This window comes from Hoplias malabaricus, chromosome 4 (assembly GCF_029633855.1).
Source record: "Hoplias malabaricus isolate fHopMal1 chromosome 4, fHopMal1.hap1, whole genome shotgun sequence".
Lineage (NCBI taxonomy): Eukaryota > Metazoa > Chordata > Actinopteri > Characiformes > Erythrinidae > Hoplias > Hoplias malabaricus.
Window position 1 is genome coordinate 7,538,144 of NC_089803.1, and position 25,215 is coordinate 7,563,358.

The following is a 25,215-nucleotide window of genomic DNA, read 5'->3' on the forward strand; positions in this document are numbered from 1 at the left end:
TGGGAATTTCACAAGAAAAACAATGGTGTGCTTGGTTTTAACGTAACTTTATTGTTTCACCAGTTATTTACAAGTTTCTCTTTGCTTACAGCCATTGACATGTCACGGAGGTTAACACGTGAGGAGCGGATAGAAATTGTGTTGATGTCTGGTGAACGCAGTAACCGGGTCATTGCTGCACATTGCAATGCAAGACACCCTACGAGACCACACATTTCCCATGCTACAGTTAGGAAACTGCTTGCCAAGTTTCGTGAAACTGGTTCAGTGTTGGATTTGCCAAAATGTGGACACATGAAAAATGCCACTAATGAAGAAACTTCAGTGTTTCTGGATTAAAATAAACCCCTGTAAGAACTGTAACTACAGTAAGAACAGTGGGATATTCTGAGTCTAATGGAGGACTCTCTCTACTCTTCAGTGTTTCTGGATTAAAATAAACCCCTGTAAGAACTGTAACTACTGTAAGAACAGTGGGATATTCTGAGTCTAATGGAGGACTCTCTTTACTCTTCAGTGTTTCTGGATTAAAATAAACCCCTGTAAGAACTGTAACTACTGTAAGAACAGTGGGATATTCTGAGTCTAATGGAGGACACTCTTTATTGTTCAGTGTTTCTGGATTAAAATAAACCCCTGTAAGAACTGTAACTACTGTAAGAACAGTGGGATATTCTGAGTCTATTGGAGGACTCTACTCCTCAGTGTTTCTGGATTAAAATAAACCCCTGTAAGAACTGTAACTACTGTAAGAACAGTGGGATATTCTGAGTGTAATGGAGGACTCTCTCTACTCTTCAGTGTTTCTGGATTAAAATAAACCCCTGTAAGAACTGTAACTACTGTAAGAACAGTGGAATATTCTGAGTCTAATGGAAGACTCTACTCTTCAGTGTTTCTGGATTAAAATAAACCCCTGTAAGAACTGTAATTACTGTAAGAACAGTGGGATATTCTGAGTCTAATGGAGGACTCTCTTTACTCTTCAGTGTTTCTGGATTAAAATAAACCCATGTAAGAACTGTAACTACTGTAAGAACAGTGGGATATTCTGAGTCTAATGGAGGACTCTCTTTACTCTTCAGTGTTTCTGGATTAAAATAAACCCCTGTAAGAACTGTAACTACTGTAAGAACAGTGGGATATTCTGAGTCTAATGGAGGACTCTCTACTCTTCAGTGTTTCTGGATTAAAATAAACCCCTGTAAGAACTGTAACTACTGTAAGAACAGTGGGATATTCTGAGTGTAATGGAGGACTCTCTACTCTTCAGTGTTTCTGGATTAAAATAAACCCCTGTAAGAACTGTAACTACTGTAAGAACAGTGGGATATTCTGAGTCTAATGGAGCACTCTCTACTCTTCAGTGTCTCTGGATTAAAAGAAACCCCTGTAAGAACTGTAACTTCTGTAAGAACAGTGGGATATTCTGAGTCTAATGGAGGACTCTCTACTCTTCAGTGTTTCTGGATTAAAATAAACCCCTGTAAGAACTGTAACTACTGTAAGAACAGTGGGATATTCTGAGTCTAATGGAGCACTCTCTACTCTTCAGTGTTTCTGGATTAAAATAAACCCCTGTAAGAACTGTAACTACTGTAAGAACAGTGAGATATTCTGAGTCTAATGGAGGACTCTACTCTTCAGTGTTTCTGGATTAAAATAAACCCCTGTAAGAACTGTAACTACTGTAAGAACAGTGGGATATTCTGAGTCTAATGGAGCACTCTCTACTCTTCAGTGTCTCTGGATTAAAAGAAACCCCTGTAAGAACTGTAACTTCTGTAAGAACAGTGGGATATTCTGAGTCTAATGGAGCACTCTCTACTCTTCAGTGTTTCTGGATTAAAATAAACCCCTGTAAGAACTGTAACTACTGTAAGAACAGTGGGATATTTTGAGTCTATTGAAGGACTCTCTACTCTTCAGTGTTTCTGGATTAAAATAAACCCCTGTAAGAACTGTAACTACTGTAAGAACAGTGGGACATTCTGAGTCTAATGGAGGACTCTCTACTCTTCAGTGTTTCTGGATTAAAATAAACCCCTGTAAGAACTGTAACTACTGTAAGAACACTGGGATATTCTGAGTCTAATGGAGGACTCCACTCGTCAGTGTTTCTGGATTAAAATAAACCTCTGTGAGAACTGTAACTACTGTAAGAATAGTGGGATATTCTGAGTCTAATGGAGGACTCCACTCGTCAGTGTTTCTGGATTAAAATAAACCTCTGTGAGAACTGTAACTACTGTAAGAACAGTGGGATATTCTGAGTCTAATGGAGGACTCTCTCTACTCTTCAGTGTTTCTGGATTAAAATAAACCCCTGTAAGAACTGTAACTACTGTAAGAACAGTGTGATATTCTGAGTCTAATGGAGGACTCTCTACTCTTCAGTGTTTGTGGATAATCAAACACAGATAAATTTACCCCAGGGTTTAATCACTGATCCAGGGAAGGAGCTGTGTTCCACATAACAGTTGTATCCTGCTGTATCTTCCTCCTGGACGTCCACACTCTTCCTCAGCTGGTAGGTTCCATCACCATTGGGTCTGACTCCTGAGGATGTTAGTAGATGATCAGGGAGTGAAGTGGTGAATATCCTCAGTCTCATCTTCAGGTCTTTGAGGTAGAAGCCCGTGGCCAGGCAGGTCAGGGTCAGTCTGCTAGACTCAGTCTGAGATTTCTTCACAAACACATACACATCTGGAACAGCTGCAGAGAGGAACAGTGTAAACACACAATGTGTTTCAGTCAGAATTCAGCTCTATAAAAACAGACCACAAACTACAGGGTGGGCCATTTATATGGATACACCTTAATAAAATGGGAATGGTTGATGATATTAACTTCCTGTTTGTTGCACATTATTATACAGGAGGTGGAAAACCTTTCAAGATGGGTGGTGTCCATGGTGGCCATTTTGAAATTGGCCATTTTGGATCCAACTTTTGTTTTTTCAATGGGAGAAGGGTCATGTGACATCAAACTTATTGGGAATTTCACAAGAAAAACAATGGTGTGCTTGGTTTTAACGTAACTTTATTGTTTCACCAGTTATTTACAAGTTTCTCTTTGCTTACAGCCATTGACATGTCACGGAGGTTAACACGTGAGGAGCGGATAGCAATTGTGTTGATGTCTGGTGAACGCAGTAACCGGGTCATTGCTGCAGATTGCAATGCAAGACACCCTACGAGACCACACATTTCCCATGCTACAGTTAGGAAACTGCTGGCCAAGTTTCGTGAAACTGGTTCAGTGTTGGATTTGCCAAAATGTGGACACATGAAAAATGCCACTAATGAAGAAACATCAGTGCCTGTCCTAGCTTCATTCGATGCACTGAATTTGCAGAATATCCCAAACAAAAACTGGAACAGAACCCTCAGTTTACACAGAAGATTTTGTTCAGTGATGAGGCAAATGGTTATGTCAATGGTGAAGTTAACAAATAAAACCACCACTATTGGTCTGACACTAACCCGCATTGGATAGATACCTCCAAGACTGTTGCACACCATTGTTTTTCTTGTGAAATTCCCAGTAAGTTTGATGTGTCACATGACCCTCTTCCCATTGAAAAAACAAAAGTTGGATCCAAAATGGCCGACTTCAAAATGGCCACCATGGTCACCACCATCTTGAAGTAAAAACTGCAGTAAAAACAGAAGTCCGTGCTGTGTTCACTCTTCTGAAGATTAATTTAATGATAATAAAATAAAGTAAAGATTTCCAGTGTTTTCACTGAACAACTCTGTTGTGTTTGTGAATATAAACACAGCTAAATCTGACACAGCAGCACACTTCACTAAAAGAGGTGGGACAGAGGTGAGATTCCAGATGTTCTCCATCACACTTCCTTTACTGACACTGTTTAAGTGTTTGGGATCTGAGGAGAACAACTGCTGCAAATGTGTGTCCCATCTTTTTTTTTTTTTTTTTTTGGAAGTGTGATTATAGGCATCAATTCTTAATTTGCTTAATCTCACACACACACACACACACACACACACACAAAGGAACAATCCAAATACTCACTTGGTTTGGTTACAGTAGAATATCGCAAATAGATCCTCAGCCACTTCAGACAGTCGTTATATTTCTCACTGAGGGCTTCCTGTAAATATCTATTTTCATTATTCCACCTCTTCTCCAGGTCACTGCTCTGAGAGGCTGAGACTCTCCACTTCCCCCAGACCCAGTTATAAGAGATTAAATCTTCTCCATCGTAGTGAAGATCATTAAAGCAGTTTAAAGGTGAAACTGATCCGTCAGGAAGTGTTTCCCCCTCACAGCTGAGTCTCCACTGAAGAAAATGACGCTCTGAAACAGAGGAGAACACAGTTCACCAGGAATCACCATCAGAATCTACACTGTACACACACCTGATCATACACACTCAGTGTAAAATATACACACAGCGCAATGGTTCACACCAAAGATTCTTACTCTCCCCTCACTCACACACCTTTTATTTTACATTGTAAACAAGGTGATGATTTCTGTGTAAGTAACTAGGGTTATAACGATGCACTATGCTCAGGATTCAATGTAACACTCATGATTCATGAATTTCTTTTCTCGTAATATCTTAACAATTTGATCTTCACTATATTTGATTTAATCTGATTGCTGTGTTTCTCTTCTCCTAGTGGGGTGTTGGTTATGGTTTGGGAAGAGAGCTCAGTGCTCAGAGTCACAGCGCTCAAATCATCAGCTCTCAGTGCCTTTAGGTTTCGGAAGATGGCGCTTCTAGTGTTAGCTAACCCCCTGAAGTCTGAGCTCCTGCAGCTGAGATAAAACAGATTCTTTTAATACAAAATATTTAAATACATTTGTGCATTGTTGTCCTAGAAACATATTAAATATATCCCTAGAAACCTTGAACACTCCACATTTCAAATCGATTCAGACTGAACTAAATGTCTTTAGGACGTTGTGAGTTAAACTGAAGTAACAAGAGTTTTTTGTTTCTGGAAACTGGGAAATCTAAATGTTGCCACATTTCAAAACACAACGAGGCATCCTCAGTTGCTTCTCCCCCAGGTTCCTCTGCAGAATAGGAGCAACTGCAGTGCTAACAAGGGCAGGAGTGTGGTGTGGGACATGCGAGTTTAAACAATAGTGACTTCTAAAGTTCAAACAATAAAACTGCATTAAAATGTGATATTCATCTCTATGAACATCGTCACATTTCTGCATCTCACATGTGATGTTGCTTGTTGAAACCCTCTCTTTAACTGTTGTTTTACAGTAGTGTGTGTGTGTGTGTTAATAAATATTTCTTTTGTGTGAAATTAATGTTCTGGTTTTTTTTCCCCAAATCCGTTACTGCTGTTAATTTATTTAATAATTTAAGAACTGAATCTGAGGAGGGGTCTGTTCTGTTCTGTAGTGACGGAGAGGTTTAATCTCTGTTAACTCTACACTGTAACTCACTTCAGAACTGAATCTGAGGAGAGGTCTGTTCTGTTCTGTAGTGACGGAGAGGTTTAATCTCTGTTAACTCTACTCTGTAACTCACTTCAGAACTGAATCTGAGGGGAGGTCTGTTCTGTTCTGTAGTGACGGAGAGGTTTAATCTCTGTTAACTCTACTCTGTAACTCACTTCAGAACTGAATCTGAGGAGAGGTCTGTTCTGTTCTGTAGTGACGGAGAGGTTTAATCTCTGTTAACTCTACTCTGTAACTCACTTCAGAACTGAATCTGAGGAGGGGTCTGTTCTGTTCTGTAGTGACGGAGAGGTTTAATCTCTGTTAACTCTACTCTGTAACTCACTTCAGAACTGAATCTGAGGAGAGGTCTGTTCTGTTCTGTAGTGACGGAGAGGTGTAATCTCTGTTAACTCTACTCTGTAACTCACTTCAGAACTGAATCTGAGGAGGGGTCTGTTCTGTTCTGTAGTGACGGAGAGGTTTAATCTCTGTTAACTCTACTCTGTAACTCACTTCAGAACTGAATCTGAGGAGAGGTCTGTACTGTTCTGTAGTGACGGAGAGGTTTAATCTCTGTTAACTCTACTCTGTAACTCACTTCAGAACTGAATCTGAGGAGGGGTCTGTTCTGTTCTGTAGTGACGGAGAGGTGTAATCTCTGTTAACTCTACTCTGTAACTCACTTCAGAACTGAATCTGAGAAGAGGTCTGTTCTGTTCTGTAGTGACGGAGAGGTGTAATCTCTGTTAACTCTACTCTGTAACTCACTTCAGAACTGAATCTGAGGAGAGGTCTGTTCTGTTCTGTAGTGAAGGAGAGGTGTAATCTCTGTTAACTCTACTCTTTAACTCACTTCAGAACCGAATCTAAGGAGGGGTCTGTTCTGTTCTGTAGTGACGGAGAGGTTTAATCTCTGTTAACTCTACACTGTAACTCTCTTCAGAACTGAATCTGAGGAGAGGTCTGTTCTGTTCTGTAGTGACGGAGAGGTTTAATCTCTGTTAACTCTACACTGTAACTCACTTCAGAACTGAATCTGAGGAGAGGTCTGTTCTGTTCTGTAGTGACGGAGAGGTTTAATCTCTGTTAACACTACACTGTAACTCACTTCAGAACTGAATCTGAGGAGGGGTCTGTTCTGTTCTGTAGTGACGGAGAGGTGTAATCTCTGTTAACTCTACTCTGTAACTCACTTCAGAACTGAATCTGAGGAGGGGTCTGTTCTGAGTGAATCCCCAGTGAAGATGATGACAGTCTCCAGGAGGAGAGACCACTGTTAGTCGACTGTGGGCTGATGGAGTGTGTTGTGTTTATTCTGTGACTGAGATGAAGATGAAGAAATGAAGAGCTCTAATCAGAGCAGTGTGTGTAAATCTACAGACTCTTCTTCCTCTGAGAGGAGGACGTACATCTTTAAAAAGGAGAACAGCAGCAGTTTCTCACCTGACGGATCATGGCCAGAGAACTTCATCTGCATGATGAAGAACTCGTTCAAAAGTATCCCATCATGATTCAGCTTCTCAGTTCCTGTTCTCCACTCACTCTCCTCTATCTCCTTCATCCAGCTCTGTTTAGGAGTCCTGATACCGTCCCGACTGCTGTAGGAGTCCAACTGTGTGTCGTCCAGCAGAGTCTCTACACTGAACTGGTAGATGTCATTCACAGAGAGGTCTGACTGGACGGTGTAGAGGAAAACCAGAGAGTGTTCATCTGGGGGAAATAAATAAAACCCATGAAGCAATGACTAAATTAAACACACAGAGGATAATGAATGTAAATCAATCAGAGATAAAGATCTGATCAGTTTCTCACCTGAGCTACAAGTGTCCTCTGGAGAAAACAAGGAAATGAAATGAGGAGCTGTGTTTTCTGGAGAAATGGAGCTCCCTCCAACATCTGGAGAGAATCAGAGTGGTGTCTGTGATCCACAAATAAAACCAGCTCTTACTGCAGCAAAGAGAATCACTCTCCTGATTAGCAGCATTTTCAGAAGAAACACTGCTTTAGCTGTGGACAGCTCCATCCATCGTATTGTGTTTGTTTTTCAACTTTCTATTCATTTAAAAATGTTCATTATTTTAAAACATCTAATAAAGGTAAGTTCGTTATTTGTGGTGTACAAGTTGAAAATAGTTTCTAACTCTATTGTATACAGCCATTTATCTACGAAACTGAATGTTTTATCATATTTTTATTAGATAATTCATTTCTATTTTATTTTCACTGACACTGCAACTCTGAGATCGATCAAAGGGAGAATTACATTTTAAAAACACATTTTCAATGTTTATATCTGGACTGATGAGTTAAAAGAGTGAATTTCAAAATCAAATCCACTACACAATGAAGAGTGGAACAAGTGAAGGGTGTAAATCCACTGTAAAGTAGAGACCTGTAAATCTAGTCCTAGTGACTGTATCAACATGATTTTTATTGTAGGGACTGAGGAGAGACTCTAGTGTCTCACACACACTGTAAACTCTTCTTACTCTGTGTTACATTCACACACCACCAGCAGAGACTGTAGTTACTGTTCTGTCAGTTCACCTCAGAACACACACACAGCCTGAGACAGGGCGAGTGACACCAAGGAGGATTACATTAGAGTTCAGAGCTCAACAAGGAACTGTTCTTCAAAGTTTTACTTTAACTGCAGTGTGCTGCACATCTTCATTTTAAACACGGACTAACAGATCTGCTGTGGTTCTCCAGGAGAATCTCCAGAGAAACCCTGGACTTACTGTTAATTCTGACTGTGCTCAGTGACGGAGAAAAACTACACACATCAACACAGACAACAACACACACAGAGCTCCAGACACACACTGAAGGACACTATGTCACATCTTGACACTTTCTGCTTTGTTTTCCTCTTCCATGTGGCTCTGTTCGTTGTTTTCCTTCTCCTCACATGGCTTTGTTTATGTTCACTCGCTCCACCTCTTGTTCCGCCTCTCTGTAATTGTCCTCGTTATCTGTGTCAGGTGTGTCTAGTTAGTTCATGTATTTAAGCCCTCTTCCCTCACTTCCTGGGATCGGTCATTCTCTTTGTTTGTTTCCTTGTTTGATTTCGTTTGCTTTGTCGTTTGTTTCCTGTCTCCTCGTGTCTCATCTCGCCGTTACCCGTCTCTCTTGTTTGTTTTCCTTGCCCCATTCCTATATGGTTGTTTCGTGCTCCTTCCCATGTTTATTAGTAATGTTAGTTCGTGTTTCTACTCCAATTCGTTTGTTTTGTCATCTTTATTAAATTCCGTGTTATAGCGAGTGTGTCCGCCTCCCTGAATCTATTCATCACACCACCCTGACAGAATGACCGATCAACACAAGGACACAGCTAGCACGGACTTCTCTTTTAGGAGAGGTGTAATTCGCCGGACTCCGTTCCGCACAGGCCCCAAAGATCCCGTGGAGGAGGCTTTAAGAGCAGCCGCGGAGTGGAGTCAACGGCTGCAGCTCAGCTCCGGTGCGGTTCATTTCTCCCGAACAGAAGACTCGATTCAGGAAACGAGTGATTCTTCCAGCGGGAATCGACGGAGCCGGAGGAGAAAGCAGGCTGAAAACCCAGCTCCAGAGAATTACCCCCTCAGGTCCGGAGAGATTTTTGGGGGGGCGTTATGGACAAGGGCTGTTAGCCTCAGATCACAGGACATGGGAGATGAGGCTAACAGGGACGCATCTCCGGGGGAACTACGTTCAAAGAAGTCCCTCGAGAGTGCGTCCAAACCCGATAAATCCTCAACCCGTGCTCGGCGAGCAGCACGAGCACCTGCCTCGCTGGGCGTTTCAACTCCTGCTCCCGTAAAAGCGGCACCTCCGGCCGCTCCTGTTCCTGGAAGAGCGGCACCTCCAGCCGTTCCTGTCTTCGTGAGTGCAGCGCCCGTCTCTCCTGCTTCCAGAAACGGCGATGCAGTCCCTTCTGATCTCCTGAGCGCGGCACCTCCGGCCGCGCCTGTCTCCCTGAGCGCAACACCTCCGGCCGCGCCTGGCTCCTTGAGAGCAGCGCCTACGGCCGCGCCTGTCTCCCTGAGCGCGGCGCCTCCGGCCGCGCCTGTCTCCCTGAGCGCAGCGCCTCCGGCCGCGCCTGTCTCCCTGAGCGCAACACCTCCGGCCGCGCCTGTCTCCCTGAGCGCAACGCCTACGGCCGCGCCTGTCTCCCTGAGCGCAACACCTCCGGCCGCGCCTGTCTCCTTGAGCGCAGCGCCTACGGCCGCGCCTGTCTTCCTCAGCGCGGCGCATCCGGCCGCGCCTGTCTCCATGGACGACGTCGCAGATTCTTCTGCCTCCGTGGACGTCGTCGCTAGGACCCCAGTTCCTAAACACCGCTCTGCGCTCACTCCTGACCTCCAGGAGAAGCTTACAGGCCTCATGGCATGCCTGGAGCTCTCCTTGAAGGCGGCGTCCGCTTCTCCTGTCTTCGAAGGAGCGACGCCCGCCTCTTCTGTTTCCGTGGACGACGTCGCAGATTCCTCTGCCTCCGTGGACACCGTCGCACTGTCTCCAGTTTCCGTGGACGACGGCGCAGATTCCTCTGCCTTCGTGGACGTCGTCGCACGTTCTCCAGTCTCCGTGGACGACGGCGCAGATTCCTCTGCCTCCGTGGACGACGGCGCAGATTCCTCTGCCTCCGTGGACGACGGCGCAGATTCCTCTGCCTTCGTGGACGTCGTCGCATGTTCTCATGTCTCCGTGGACGACGTCGCAGATTCCTCTGCCTTCGTGGACGTCGTCGCAGTTTCTCCTGTCTCCGTGGACGACGGCGCAGATTCCTCTGCCTCCGTGGACGTCGTCGCACATCCTCCTGACTCCTTGGATGACGTCGTCGCAGTTCCGTCTGCCTCCGTGAACGTCGTCGCACATCCTTCTGACTCCTTGGATGACGTCGCACATCCTTCTCCCTCCGTGGACGTCGTCGCACATCCTTCTGCCTCCGTGGATGACGTCGTCGCAGTTCCTTCTGCCTCCGTGGATGACGTCGTCGCAGTTCCGTCTGCCTCCGTGGATGACGTCGTCGCAGTTCCGTCTGCCTCCGTGGATGACGTCGTCGCAGTTCCGTCTGCCTCTGTGAACGTTGTCGCAGTTCCGCCTGCCTCCTTGGACGTCACTGCAGGTTCCCCTGTCTTCGTGGACGTCGTCGCAGGGTCTCCAGTCTCCGTGAGTACGGCTCCCTCAGCTGCTCCTATCTCTGAGACTGTGGCCATGGCCGTTTCTACCCCTGAGACTGTGGCATCGGCCGTTTCTACTCCAGTGACTTTGGCTAAGGCCGTTTCTGCCCATGAGACTGTGGCTCCGGCCGTTTCTAAGCCAGTGACTGTGGCTCCGGCCGTTTCTAAGCCAGTGACTGTGGCTCCGGCCGTTTCTAAGCCTGTGACTGTGGCTCCGGCCCCAAGGACTTCGAGGCCAATCCCCAGAACTGTACCCAGGCTGGCACCTTGGACAGTCCCACAGACACATGCCAGTCCTGGGTACCACCCAGTTGTTTTTGTTCCTGTCTCTGTCCTTGTCCCGGTGCCTTTGTCTGTTTTTGTTTCTATTCCGGTCCCTGTCACCGTGTTTGTCTCAGTTCCTGTTAATGTCATGGTCCCTGTTCCCTTGCCTCATGTCCAGTTCCCAGTTAAAACCTTTGTCCAGTCTCATGTCAAATTCCCTGTTAGTCCTCTCCAGTCCTCTGTCCAGTCACGTGTATCTGCTCCTGTTTTGTCTCAGTCCCCGTTCAGTGTTCAGCCCAAGGTCCAGTCACGTGTGTTTTCTCCTGTCTTCTCTCGTTCTCCGTCTCTTCTCTCTAGTTCAGTCAAATGTCCGTTTAAAGTCTAGTTCCTTGTTCCCTTTCTTCATCCTGAGTCTTTTCTAGTTTCGTTTTTTTTGTCTTGTTCTTCTGGCCCCCTCCTGCGCCAGCTCCTGGAGAGTCTCGTTTTTCGCGCTCCGGGAGTTGCGCGTCTTGGGGGGGGCGTCTGTCACATCTTGACACTTTCTGCTTTGTTTTCCTCTTCCATGTGGCTCTGTTCGTTGTTTTCCTTCTCCTCACATGGCTTTGTTTATGTTCACTCGCTCCACCTCTTGTTCCGCCTCTCTGTAATTGTCCTCGTTATCTGTGTCAGGTGTGTCTAGTTAGTTCATGTATTTAAGCCCTCTTCCCTCACTTCCTGGGATCGGTCATTCTCTTTGTTTGTTTCCTTGTTTGATTTCGTTTGCTTTGTCGTTTGTTTCCTGTCTCCTCGTGTCTCATCTCGCCGTTACCCGTCTCTCTTGTTTGTTTTCCTTGCTCCATTCCTATATGGTTGTTTCGTGCTCCTTCCCATGTTTATTAGTAATGTTAGTTCGTGTTTCTACTCCAATTCGTTTGTTTTGTCATCTTTATTAAATTCTGTGTTATAGCGAGTGTGTCCGCCTCCCTGAATCTATTCATCACACCACCCTGACACACTAGATAATGACAGAGTCCTGGAATTCACTCAGAACAGACTCCTGACAAAGAGAGGGTTTTTACCTGATAAAGGAGTGACTGTGTGAATAAGAGAGAGATGATGTAATGAACACAGCGAAGGAAACACATGGAAACCAGGAACAGAGAAAAGACACAGAGAAAATGAACACAGCAAGTGCAGGACACTGAGAATAGAAAGCTACTGCTGAGGTGAGTTACCATTTTAATAAACAAAAGCAGTAAACATTAATGCACACAGGAACAGAAGACTGTAAAACCTCAAAACACGCTCTGTTTTTACTGATTTCTTAACTATTATGTGGCGTATTTTGATTAACAATGCAGTAGCAGTTGCAAGCCCATGCAGCCACAGCCGAACAGGATGCCAACATATAACGTGGTCATTTGAAATTAAAAGGCAGGGATTTTAGTAATGGTATATTAATTGCAGAGAAACGTGCACATGTAACAGTAAGATTTCATGGGACTAAGGATTCTTCTATGATACAATGTTATTTGAGTGCCCCATAGTGGTGAGTAGTGAACTGCAGGTTGCTTAGTTTAGTCCCTCTGAGCTGCTGTAATCCTGCAACAGATTTCAATACTGCATATAGGTGCTCCACGTTTTTCTCTCATAATTAATTGATAAAATTTTAATTTAAACATGTTAAAAGTTAAAAACAATGCTATATAATATGATTATCATGTGGAATAAGCAGCATTTTTGTGAGAAATATCTTCTTTGGGTTTGTAATAAGCCTTTTTATACTTTGGTCCACCTGGACTAAACAGGAACAGATACTAAACAGGAGCGGATAGAAATTGTGTTGATGTCTGGTGAATGCAGTAACCGGGTCATTGCTGCAGATTGCAATGCAAGACACCCTACGAGACCACACATTTCTCATGCTACAGTTAGGAAACTGCTTGCCAAGTTTCGTGAAACTGGTTCAGTGTTGGATTTGCCAAAATGTGGACACATGAAAAATGCCACTAATGAAGAAACATCAGTGCCTGTCCTAGCTTCATTCGATGCACTGAATTTGCAGAATATCCAAAACAAAAACTGGAACAGAACCCTCAGTTTACACAGAAGATTTTGTTCAGTGATGAGGCAAACGGTTATGTCAATGGTGAAGTTAACAAACAAAACCACCGCTATTGGTCTGACACTAACCCACATTGTATAGATCCCTCCAAGACTGTTGCACACCATTGTTTTTCTTGTGAAATTCCCAGTAAGTTTGATGTGTCACATGACCCTCTTCCCATTGAAAAAACAAAAGTTGGATCCAAAATGGCCGACTTCAAAATGGCCGCCATGGTAACCACCCATCTTGAAGTAAAAACTGCAGTAAAAACAGAAGTCCGTGCTGTGTTCACTCTTCTGAAGTTTAATTTAATGATAATAAAATAAAGTAAAGGTTTCCAGTGTTTTCACTGAACAACTCTGTTGTGTTTGTGAATATAAACACAGCTAAATCTGACACAGCAGCACACTTCACTAAAAGAGGTGGGACAGAGGTGAGTTTCCAGATCTTCTCCATCACACTTCCTTTACTGACACTGTTTAAGTGTTTGGGATCTGAGGAGAACAACTGCTGCAAATGTGTGTCCCATCTTTTTTTTTTTTTTTGGAAGTGTGATTATAGGCATCAATTCTTAATTTGCTTAATCTCACACACACACACACACACACAAACAAAGGAACAATCCAAATACTCACTTGGTTTGGTTACAGTAGAATATCGCAAATAGATCCTCAGCCACTTCAGACAGTCGTTATATTTCTCACTGAGGGCTTCCTGTAAATATCTATTTTCATTATTCCACCTCTTCTCCAGGTCACTGCTCTGAGAGGCTGAGACTCTCCACTTCCCCCAGACCCAGTTATAAGAGATTAAATCTTCTCCATCGTAGTGAAGATCATTAAAGCAGTTTAAAGGTGAAACTGATCCGTCAGGAAGTGTTTCCCCCTCACAGCTGAGTCTCCACTGAAGAACATGACGCTCTGAAACAGAGGAGAACACAGTTCACCAGGAATCACCATCAGAATCTACACTGTACACACACCTGATCATACACACTCAGTGTAAAATATACACACAGCGCAATGGTTCACACCAAAGATTCTTACTCTCCCCTCACTCACACACCTTTTATTTTACATTGTAAACAAGGTGATGATTTCTGTGTAAGTAACTAGGGTTATAACGATGCACTATGCTCAGGATTCAATGTAACACTCATGATTCATGAATTTCTTTTCTCGTAATATCTTAACAATTTGATCTTCACTATATTTGATTTAATCTGATTGCTGTGTTTCTCTTCTCCTAGTGGGGTGTTGGTTATGGTTTGGGAAGAGAGCTCAGTGCTCAGAGTCACAGCGCTCAAATCATCAGCTCTCAGTGCCTTTAGGTTTCGGAAGATGGCGCTTCTAGTGTTAGCTAACCCCCTGAAGTCTGAGCTCCTGCAGCTGAGATAAAACAGATTCTTTTAATACAAAATATTTAAATACATTTGTGCATTGTTGTCCTAGAAACATATTAAATATTATCCCTAGAAACCTTGAACACTCCACATTTCAAATCGATTCAGACTGAACTAAATGTCTTTAGGACGTTGTGAGTTAAACTGAAGTAACAAGAGTTTTTTGTTTCTGGAAACTGGGAAATCTAAATGTTGCCACATTTCAAAACACAACGAGGCATCCTCAGTTGCTTCTCCCCCAGGTTCCTCTGCAGAATAGGAGCAACTGCAGTGCTAACAAGGGCAGGAGTGTGGTGTGGGACATGCGAGTTTAAACAATAGTGACTTCTAAAGTTCAAACAATAAAACTGCATTAAAATGTGATATTCATCTCTATGAACATCGTCACATTTCTGCATCTCACATGTGATGTTGCTTGTTGAAACCCTCTCTTTAACTGTTGTTTTACAGTAGTGTGTGTGTGTGTGTTAATAAATATTTCTTTTGTGTGAAATTAATGTTCTGGTTTTTTTTCCCCAAATCCGTTACTGCTGTTAATTTATTTAATAATTTAAGAACTGAATCTGAGGAGGGGTCTGTTCTGTTCTGTAGTGACGGAGAGGTTTAATCTCTGTTAACTCTACTCTGTAACTCACTTCAGAACTGAATCTGAGGAGAGGTCTGTTCTGTTCTGTAGTGACGGAGAGGTTTAATCTCTGTTAACTCTACTCTGTAACTCACTTCAGAACTGAATCTGAGGAGGGGTCTGTTCTGTTCTGTAGTGACGGAGAGGTTTAATCTCTGTTAACTCTACACTGTAACACACTTCAGAACTGAATCTGAGGAGAGGTCTGTTCTGTTCTGTAGTGACGGAGAGGTGTAATCTCTGTTAACTCTACACTGTAACTCACTTCAGAACTGAATCTGAGGAGGGGTCTGTTCTGTTCTGTAGTGACGGAGAGGTTTAATCTCTGTTAACTCTACACTAACTCACTTCAGAACTGAATCTGAGGGGAGGTCTGTTCTGTTCTGTAGTGACGGAGAGGTTTAATCTCTGTTAACTCTACACTGTAACTCACTTCAGAACTGAATCTGAGGAGGGGTCTGTTCTGTTCTGTAGTGACGGAGAGGTTTAATCTCTGTTAACTCTACACTGTAACTCACTTCAGAACTGAATCTGAGGAGGGGTCTGTTCTGTTCTGTAGTGACGGAGAGGTGTAATCTCTGTTAACTCTACACTGTAACTCACTTCAGAACTGAATCTGAGGAGGGGTCTGTTCTGTTCTGTAGTGACGGAGAGGTGTAATCTCTGTTAACTCTACTCTGTAACTCACTTCAGAACTGAATCTGAGGAGGGGTCTGTTCTGTTCTGTAGTGACGGAGAGGTTTAATCTCTGTTAACTCTACACTGTAACTCACTTCAGAACTGAATCTGAGGAGGGGTCTGTTCTGTTCTGTAGTGACGGAGAGGTTTAATCTCTGTTAACTCTACTCTGTAACTCACTTCAGAACTGAATCTGAGGAGAGGTCTGTTCTGTTCTGTAGTGACGGAGAGGTGTAATCTCTGTTAACTCTACTCTGTAACTCACTTCAGAACTGAATCTGAGGAGAGGTCTGTTCTGTTCTGTAGTGACGGAGAGGTTTAATCTCTGTTAACTCTACACTGTAACTCACTTCAGAACTGAATCTGAGGAGGGGTCTGTTCTGTTCTGTAGTGACGGAGAGGTTTAATCTCTGTTAACTCTACACTGTAACTCACTTCAGAACTGAATCTGAGGAGGGGTCTGTTCTGTTCTGTAGTGACGGAGAGGTTTAATCTCTGTTAACTCTACTCTGTAACTCACTTCAGAACTGAATCTGAGGAGGGGTCTGTTCTGTTCTGTAGTGACGGAGAGGTTTTATCTCTGTTAACTCTACTCTGTAACTCACTTCAGAACTGAATCTGAGGAGAGGTCTGTTCTGTTCTGTAGTGACGGAGAGGTGTAATCTCTGTTAACTCTACACTGTAACTCACTTCAGAACTGAATCTGAGGAGAGGTCTGTTCTGTTCTGTAGTGACGGAGAGGTGTAATCTCTGTTAACTCTACACTGTGACTCACTTCAGAACTGAATCTGAGGAGGGGTCTGTTCTGTTCTGTAGTGACGGAGAGGTTTAATCTCTGTTAACTCTACTCTGTAACTCACTTCAGAACTGAATCTGAGGAGAGGTCTGTTCTGTTCTGTAGTGACGGAGAGGTTTAATCTCTGTTAACTCTACTCTGTAACTCACTTCAAAACTGAATCTGAGGAGGGGTCTGTTCTGTTCTGTAGTGACAGAGAGATTTAATCTCTGTTAACTCTACTCTGTAACTCACTTCAGAACTGAATCTGAGGAGAGGTCTGTTCTGTTCTGTAGTGACGGAGAGGTTTAATCTCTGTTAACTCTACTCTGTAACTCACTTCAGAACTGAATCTGAGGAGAGGTCTGTTCTGTTCTGTAGTGACGGAGAGGTGTAATCTCTGTTAACTCTACTCTGTAACTCACTTCAGAACTGAATCTGAGGAGAGGTCTGTTCTGTTCTGTAGTGACGGAGAGGTTTAATCTCTGTTAACTCTACTCTGTAACTCACTTCAGAACTGAATCTGAGGAGGGGTCTGTTCTGTTCTGTAGTGACAGAGAGATTTAATCTCTGTTAACTCTACACTGTAACTCACTTCAGAACTGAATCTGAGGAGGGGTCTGTTCTGAGTAAATCCCCAGTGAAGATGATGACAGTCTCCAGGAGGAGAGACCACTGTTAGTCGACTGTGGGCTGATGGAGTGTGTTGTGTTTATTCTCTGACTGAGATGAAGATGAAGAAATGAAGAGCTCTATTCAGAGCAGTGTGTGTAAATCTACAGACTCTTCTTCCTCTGAGAGGAGGACGTACATCTTTAAAAAGGAGAACAGCAGCAGTTTCTCACCTGACGGATCATGGCCAGAGAACTTCATCTGCATGATGAAGAACTCGTTCAAAAGTATCCCATCATGATTCAGCTTCTCAGTTCCTGTTCTCCACTCACTCTCCTCTATCTCCTTCATCCAGCTCTGTTTAGGAGTCCTGATACCGTCCCGACTGCTGTAGGAGTCCAACTGTGTGTCGTCCAGCAGAGTCTCTACACTGAACTGGTAGATGTCATTCACAGAGAGGTCTGACTGGACGGTGTAGAGGAAAACCAGAGAGTGTTCATCTGGGGGAAATAAATAAAACCCATGAAACAATGACTAAATTAAACACACAGAAGATAATGAATGTAAATCAATCAGAGATAAAGATCTGATCAGTTTCTCACCTGAGCTACAAGTGTCCTCTGGAGAAAACAAGGAAATGAAATGAGGAGCTGTGTTTTCTGGAGAAATGGAGCTCCCTCCAACATCTGGAGAGAATCAGAGTGGTGTCTGTGATCCACAAATAAAACCAGCTCTTACTGCAGCAAAGAGAAACACTCTCCTGATTAGCAGCATTTTCAGAAGAAACACTGCTTTAGCTGTGGACAGCTCCATCCATCGTATTGTGTTTGTGTTCAACTTTCTTCTCTTTTAAAAATGTTCATTATTTTAAAACATCTAATAAAGGTAAGTTCGTTATTTGTGGTGTACAAGTTGAAAATAGTTTCTAACTCTATTGTATACAGCCATTTATCTACAAAACTGAATGTTTTATTATATTTTTATTAGATAATTCATTTCTATTTTATTTTCACTGACACTGCAACTCTGAGATCGATCAAAGGGAGAATTACATTTTAAAAACACATTTTCAATGTTTATATCACGACTGATGAGTTAAAAGAGTGAATTTCAAAATCAAATCCACAACACAATGAAGAGTGGAACAAGTGAAGGGTGTAAATCCACTGTAAAGTAGAGACCTGTAAATCTAGTCCTAGTGACTGTATCAACATGATTTTTATTGTAGGAACTGAGGAGAGACTCTAGTGTCTCACACACACTGTAAACTCTTCTTACTCTGTGTTACATTCACACACCACCAGCAGAGACTGTAGTTACTGTTCTGTCAGTTCATCTCAGAACACACACACAGCCTGAGACAGGGCGAGTGACACCAGGGAGGATTACATTAGAGTTCAGAGCTCAACAAGGAACTGTTCTTCAAAGTTTTACTTTAACTGCAGTGTGCTGCACATCTTCATTTTAAACATGGACTAACAGGTCTGCTGTGGTTCTCCAGGAGAATCTCCAGTGAAACCCTGGACTTACTGTTAATTCTGACTGTGCTCAGTGACGGAGAAACACTACACACATTAACACACACAACAACACACACAGAGCTCCAGACACACACTTGAAAGACACTAGATAACGACAGAGGCCTGGAATTCACTCAGAAGAGACTCCTGACAAAGAGAGGGTTTTTACCTGATAAAGGAGTGACTGTGTGAATAAGAGAGAGATGATGTAATGAACACAGTGAAGAAAACACATGGAAACCAGGAACAGAGAAAAGACACAGAGAAAATGAACACAGCAAGTGCAGGACACACTGAGAATAGAAAGCTACTGCTGAGGTGAGTTACCATTTTAACAAACAAAAGCAGTAAACATTAATGCACACAGGAACAGATTACTGTAAAACCTCAAAACAAAACTACAATGAACAGAGACACCTAGACAAACCTTAAATAGACAAGATTACACCACAAGGATCACCTGGGAACTGGGTCACATGACCTTAACGCACAGGTGGAGGGGCGTGATTAAGGGAAACATGAGGAGGAGAGGAAAACAACCAAAACAATACAGAACCGGAAACACATGGCCATTAGTTATACACTCATCAGTGTCCTTATATTAAATGTAACTGGGTGTATATTAAGCATCAGTGCAGATCTGTACAGGGGCTGATACTTTTCTGTGGTCTGCTTCCCTCTCTACAAGGAAATGACACACCAGACAAATGTCAAATAAATCACTGAGAGGAAACACTCACTACACACTGAAATTAACCCCCCCCCCCCCCACACACACACACACACACACACTGGTTTTTATTGATTTATTTTACATATTTGAGTCAGAAAACAACATACTCTCAGAATTACGAGGACACTGGGGGTGTCCCTGTATACTGGGGTGCCCTTGTAATGCTGGTCAGTGACACGGTGTTGAGTCCTTGTAAACCATACACACACACACTGCTTGCACTACAGACTGAAACCAGGAACACATGCACATACATGTTATTTGTATTTATATTAAATGTATTTGAGTTTGAATTAAGCACAAGTTATAAAACATTTCTGTGGTTATATATTTCTATTTTTTAAAAATGTCTGCATATTGTATAATTAAACAGGATTATTTTTGTATAAAACCAAAAATTCATAATTGAAATCAAATAAATAATCTATATTCAAAGTACAAATGAATACGTACAGAAAAAAACTTAAAAATACAGACAATTGAAATGAATAAATAAATAATTAAGGACTGATAAATATATAAAGACAGAAACTGTAAAAATTAAGCCTCAAATTAAATCAATAAAACTTACATAAACTCTTTTTACCATCAATGAAATTTGACTTTATTTATTGTATTCATTTTTCAGACTCAGTCCTCACACAAGTTAAACATACCCAAAGTGACTATAAGGAGGGTGTGTTTGTGTGTGTGTACCCAGCTGTTTCAGTGCACAGCGTGAGCAGGGTTTGTGTACAGGGTTTGTGTACCTGTGTACAGTGTTTCAGTAAACCCTGGACTGCTGAGTCTCAGTGTTTCTGTCTGTGTGGTGTATTGAGATCTTTCTCACTTCTTTTAACTCATTACGAACGTGTTTCTAAATACGGTGGATAAGAAAAGGACAGTGTTTAGTGGCGATTGGCCTAGAGACAAACAGGGCCCCCATCAGATCATCTGTAAACAAGTCAATTTCTAATAACCTAGAAACACAAATATTAGTCAGTACTGGACTCACCAGAAGAACCCCTCCTTGCACTGTGGCTCCTGTCTGTATTAACTGTAGAGAAAATAGAAACATAGAAATAATGTGTTAGACAGAATCTTACACATTACACTAATAACTCTACTGATGAACTAACTGAATTACATTATATATTATAATATACATATTAATATATCATCCCTGTCCAATTTAAAGCACATATCTCTGTGTTTGTGGATGTTTAGTTCACTACATCATCTGAACACAGCAGCTGTCCTTCACACTGCGTGTACATTTCATAATGAATGAATAAAATAATGTGTGACATGAAACATAAATCCTTTGTGAACGTAAGTGAGCTAAGCGCTGACCTATGGCTACGTTGAGCCCTACATGAGCAGTGTGAAGACAGCAATACTAGTAAGCTGATCCCCATGGCAACTGGAAGTGTTAACACAAATATACGTATGGAACGGCGTTGGTCTCTTATGGAACGCCGTTGGGCTCTAAAGGTGTGAACACATGCGCGTTAACACATTATTAAAAATTATTGACACGTTTACACGCTTAAGGTTTTCGCCAATGGGAGGCCTCAAATCCGGGCCTACTTACATATTCATGATAGGATTTACATCACACACTGTAGCTGACACGGAACATAAATCCTTTGTGAACATAGTCCCTACGTTTCTTCTGAATTATTCAGAACATAGTGAGCGAAGCACTGACCTATGGCTACGTTGAGTCCTACGTGAGCAGTGTGAAGACAGCAATAGTAAGCTGATCCCCATGGCAAATGGAAGTTTATTTTTCACAATAAAAAATCTCTGATGTTTAATACCTTACAATTTGTAAACATGCATATTACTGTATAACTTCATAACATGCTCTAAAGCTTTTCATAGTTTTATATCAAACAAACATCACTATTCTCTCACACTGTGTGACACATACTGAGGCGTAATTCATTCACATTGATAAATTATGTGTACTCTTTTAATAGCATACTGCTAAACACTACAGTGTCAATACAAACCCATAGTGAAATTAACTTTTCAGATCCTCCTCTTTCTGTAAACATATATAATATGTTTGAAGATACATTAATTTACTCATGTTTTATTTAATTATGTGTATCAACTTTTATATATACATTAAGAGAGGTTAAATCTCCTTCGAAATGAAACTGAACAAAAAAATCTGAAAAAAAAAGGGATTTTTTCAGCAGTTCAGTGGTGGTTGAAGTGAGGGGTGTTTTATATATATATATATATATATATATATGCGTGTGTGTGTGTGTGTGTGTGTGTGTCCGCTTTTAAACGTATTTATTTATGTATAATGTTTATACAAAATCTCATAAAAACATTGTTCAGAATATTAAACACTGGAATTTTTCCGTTATTTAAGTTAAGGCTTTATGTTGTTTCAGCAATAACGCCATACACCAGTAGGTGGCAGTATTCACGAAATACACAAACTTAACCCATTAACACGTAAATACCTTAGCGAAATTATACGCTACGTGTTAACACAGAGAATCCAACACGTTTAGAGACCAACGGCGTTCCATAGTCTCTAAACTTTTTGGATTCTATAGAACGCCATTGGGCTCTAAACGTGTGAACACATGCGCGTTAACACGTTATTAAAAATTTGCGTGTTAACACGTAAAACTTTGTCGTGATAACGTGACCAAAAATGACACGTTTACACACTTCTTAAGGTTTTCGCCAATGGGAGGCCTCAAATCCGGGCCTACTTACATATTCATGATAGGATTTACATCACACACTGTAACTGACACAAAACATAAATCCTTTGTGAAAGTATTACCTAGGTTTTATCTGAATTATTTATAACATAGTGAGCTGAGCGCTGACCTATGGCTACGTTGAGCCCTACGTGAGCAGTGTGAAGACAGCAGTACTAGAACTGGAATTTTTCACAATAAAAGATTCTGGTGTTTAATACCTTAAAATTTGTAAACATGTATATTACTGTACAATTTCATAAAATGCTCTAAAATGTTTCATAATTTTATTCCAAACAAGCATCACTATTCTCTCACACTGTGTGTGTGACACATACTGAGGCGTAATTCATTCACGTTGATAAATTATGTACATTCTTTTAATAGCATACGTGTCACTGGGACGTGAAGAGTGGAATTACGGAGGCGGACACACTCGCTACAACACATAGTGTAATATATAGATAACACAACAAACGAACTTGACGAGAAACACGAAATAACATTACTCAGAAACATAGGAAAGAGCAGGAAACAACACTACAGGACTGGGGCAGGAAACAGGCAGGAGACCGAACGAGGAACGAGAAACGAGAAACAAGCTAGAGAAACGCAGACTACAATAACACAAACACAAATGAGTAGGAATGACTACGGCACAACTATACAGGGAGAATGAAGGAAACAATACAATACGAACGAGTATAACAACACAACACAAACACAAATGACCGATCCCAGGAAGTGAGGGAAGAGGACTTAAATATACGAACTAACAAGAAACACCTGACACAGATAACGAAGGACAATGACAAGGAGGCGGAACAAAGGTGGAGCTAGAGTGGAACGAGGGCGGAGATAGGAATAACAACAAACAGACAGAGCCACATGGAAGGGGAAAACAAACAAGAAAGTGCCAAGATGTGACAATACGGCTAAACATCAGTGTCAATACAAACCCATAGTGAAATTAACTTTCCAGATCCTCCTCTTTCTGTAAACATGTATAATGTGTTTAAAGACACATTAATGTACTCATGTTTTATTTAATTATGTGTATCTACTTCTATATATACATTAAAAATGTGAGAGGTCTCCTTCAAAATGGAATTGAACAAAAAATCTCAATTAAAAATGGCTTTTTTTCAGCAGTGAATTCTGTGGTCATTTTTGAAGTTTTGTGAGAATACATACATAGAAAAGATATGTTGTTTCAAAATTTCATGGCGTCAACAAATCCCAAAAAAGTTGGGACAAGGCCATTTTTACCACTGTGTGGCATCCCCCCTTCTTCTTAAAACACTCAACAGACGTCTGGGGAAACCCGCTTTTGAGCAGCGATTGTCTCTGTTACTAAATAAATGCACGCAATGCTAAAATGCACTAAATGGGCTAAAATTAACAAGCCATTAGGAATATATTTACTTTTAAATCACTTTAAAGAGGCAAAACACGCTTTGATTGTTTCATATATTTACGTATTTTTTACTTTTCTATAAACACTTAACTGGCTTTGAATAATAATCCTGGTGGACATGTAGAAATACTGATTATATTTTACTGTCATTAAACAGTGGAATGGTTTAGGCATTATGGGTAATTTCTGAGAAATCCATATTGGTAAATATTCAGTATGAGTTTATGAGAAAAGTACACAGTGAAATTCTACCAAAATCATACAGCTGATAGCCAAGAGGCCCCTCTGTTTAATGGCAGTGGAATGGTTTAGGCATTATTGGTCATTTTTGAGAAATCCATATTGGTAGGTATCCAGTATGATTTTATGAGAAAAGTACACAGTGAAATTTTGTCAAAATTATACAGTTAATAGCCCAGAGGTCCCTCTGTTTAATGACAGTGGAATGGTTTAGGCATTATGGGTAATTTTTGAGAAATCCATATTGGTAGTGAAGAATTAAATGTTCTTTTTGGACCGTTCCCAAAGTAATTAAAATTTAGAAGATCTCCAAAAGATCCAAATACACCCTCTCTCCTGAGGGAGGCGTGCTCGTTCCGGAAGTTTTACAAAGACCAGTCGGGTGAAGTTCGAAGCAAATCAAAGTATTTATTTTAATACTGGACCCAGGAGAACTAATACATAAGAAACGCAACCTAGTGCACTTCCACGCAAAGTTCTGACCTGTCCTGATCTGACTCCATAGTTTTATACCTCAAATGACGTATACCCTGCTAGCAAGGCGTTTCTGGCTGATTAACATATATTAATATGCATAATTAGACATGTTAGTACTCAGGTTTCTGCGTGCATGCACCTATGACCCCAAAACACTCATCCTGGCCTTCTGACTCTGTAGGTTTTATTACCCACACTCCTTTTCTGTCTCCAAGATTATGAGGGGTCAGTCATGGTCTTAAGGTCACTAATGGACTTTAAGGTCACTCAGGTGCCCTAAAGTTCAACTCCCCCTTTTGGCTAACAGTTGTAATTTATGCTAAAAGCCTGAGTGCAGATCTGTTAAAGATCTAAGAAATTAGAAAGGTGTAAACACTGAGTCAGCATGTCAGTTAGTGTGCAGATTCTAAACTGTTTAAATGCATGGTTAAAATACTGGTTAATCATTCATATGAATACAAGGTTTCATACAATGAATATGTAATTATACTTTCTAATTTTAACTAATCATCATTTAAGGATATTTGTCCACTAATACAAAGTAATAAAATTATTTTTCACAACAGTAGGTATTCAGTATAAATCCATGAGAATATTATACAGTGAGGTCCCTCTGTTTAATGACAGTAAAATATAATCAGTATTTTTACATGTCCACCAGGATTATTATTCAAAGCCAGTTAAGTGTTTATAGAAAAGTAAAAAATACGTAAATATATGAAACAATCAAAGCGTGTTTTGCCTCTTTAAAGAGATTTAAAAGTAAATATATTCCTAATGGCTTGTTAATTTTAGCCCATTTTAGCATTGCGTGCATTTATTTAGTAACAGAGACATCGCTGCTCAAACGCGGGTTTCAGACTCTCTATCTGTCCCAAAGCGGATGTGGTGTTCTCCGCAATGAAAAACCATAATGACGCGCCTATACGTGCATTCGGATTTGAAGCGCGGATGGCTTGACCGTCAGTTTCCAAAGTGCGGATAGCTTGACTCCAGTGGATTAATTCAGAGCAAAAACTCACCTCTGAGAACTAGGAGAAATATAATGCTCCACGGTATACAGAACCCCAT

At 41.5% G+C, this 25,215-nt stretch overlaps 1 protein-coding gene across 1 annotated transcript; it reads right to left on the minus strand.

Annotated features, from left to right (window-relative positions):
• Positions 1-56: 56 nt before the first annotated feature.
• On the minus strand, positions 57-25,215 carry LOC136694883 (uncharacterized). Its single transcript, XM_066668711.1, has 10 exons — positions 25,167-25,215; positions 20,291-20,332; positions 17,646-17,729; positions 17,277-17,543; positions 13,587-13,871; positions 7,252-7,335; positions 6,883-7,149; positions 4,042-4,326; positions 2,431-2,715; positions 57-175 (listed from the first exon to the last, which is right to left on the minus strand). Exons 1-10 carry the CDS (start codon positions 25,213-25,215, stop codon positions 57-59), a joined length of 1,767 nt encoding a protein of 588 aa, XP_066524808.1.

Coding starts and splice junctions, on each gene's coding strand:
- LOC136694883 (XM_066668711.1), bottom strand. CDS start 25,215: ATGGGGTTCTGTATACCGTGGAGCATTATATTTCTCCTAGTTCTCAGA. Junction 2,716..4,041: donor TTCTACTGTAACCAAACCAA/GTGAGTATTTGG, acceptor TCCTCTCTGCAG/CTGTTCCAGATGTGTATGTG. Junction 176..2,430: donor ATCAGTGATTAAACCCTGGG/GTAAATTTATCT, acceptor TGCAATGTGCAG/CAATGACCCGGTTACTGCGT.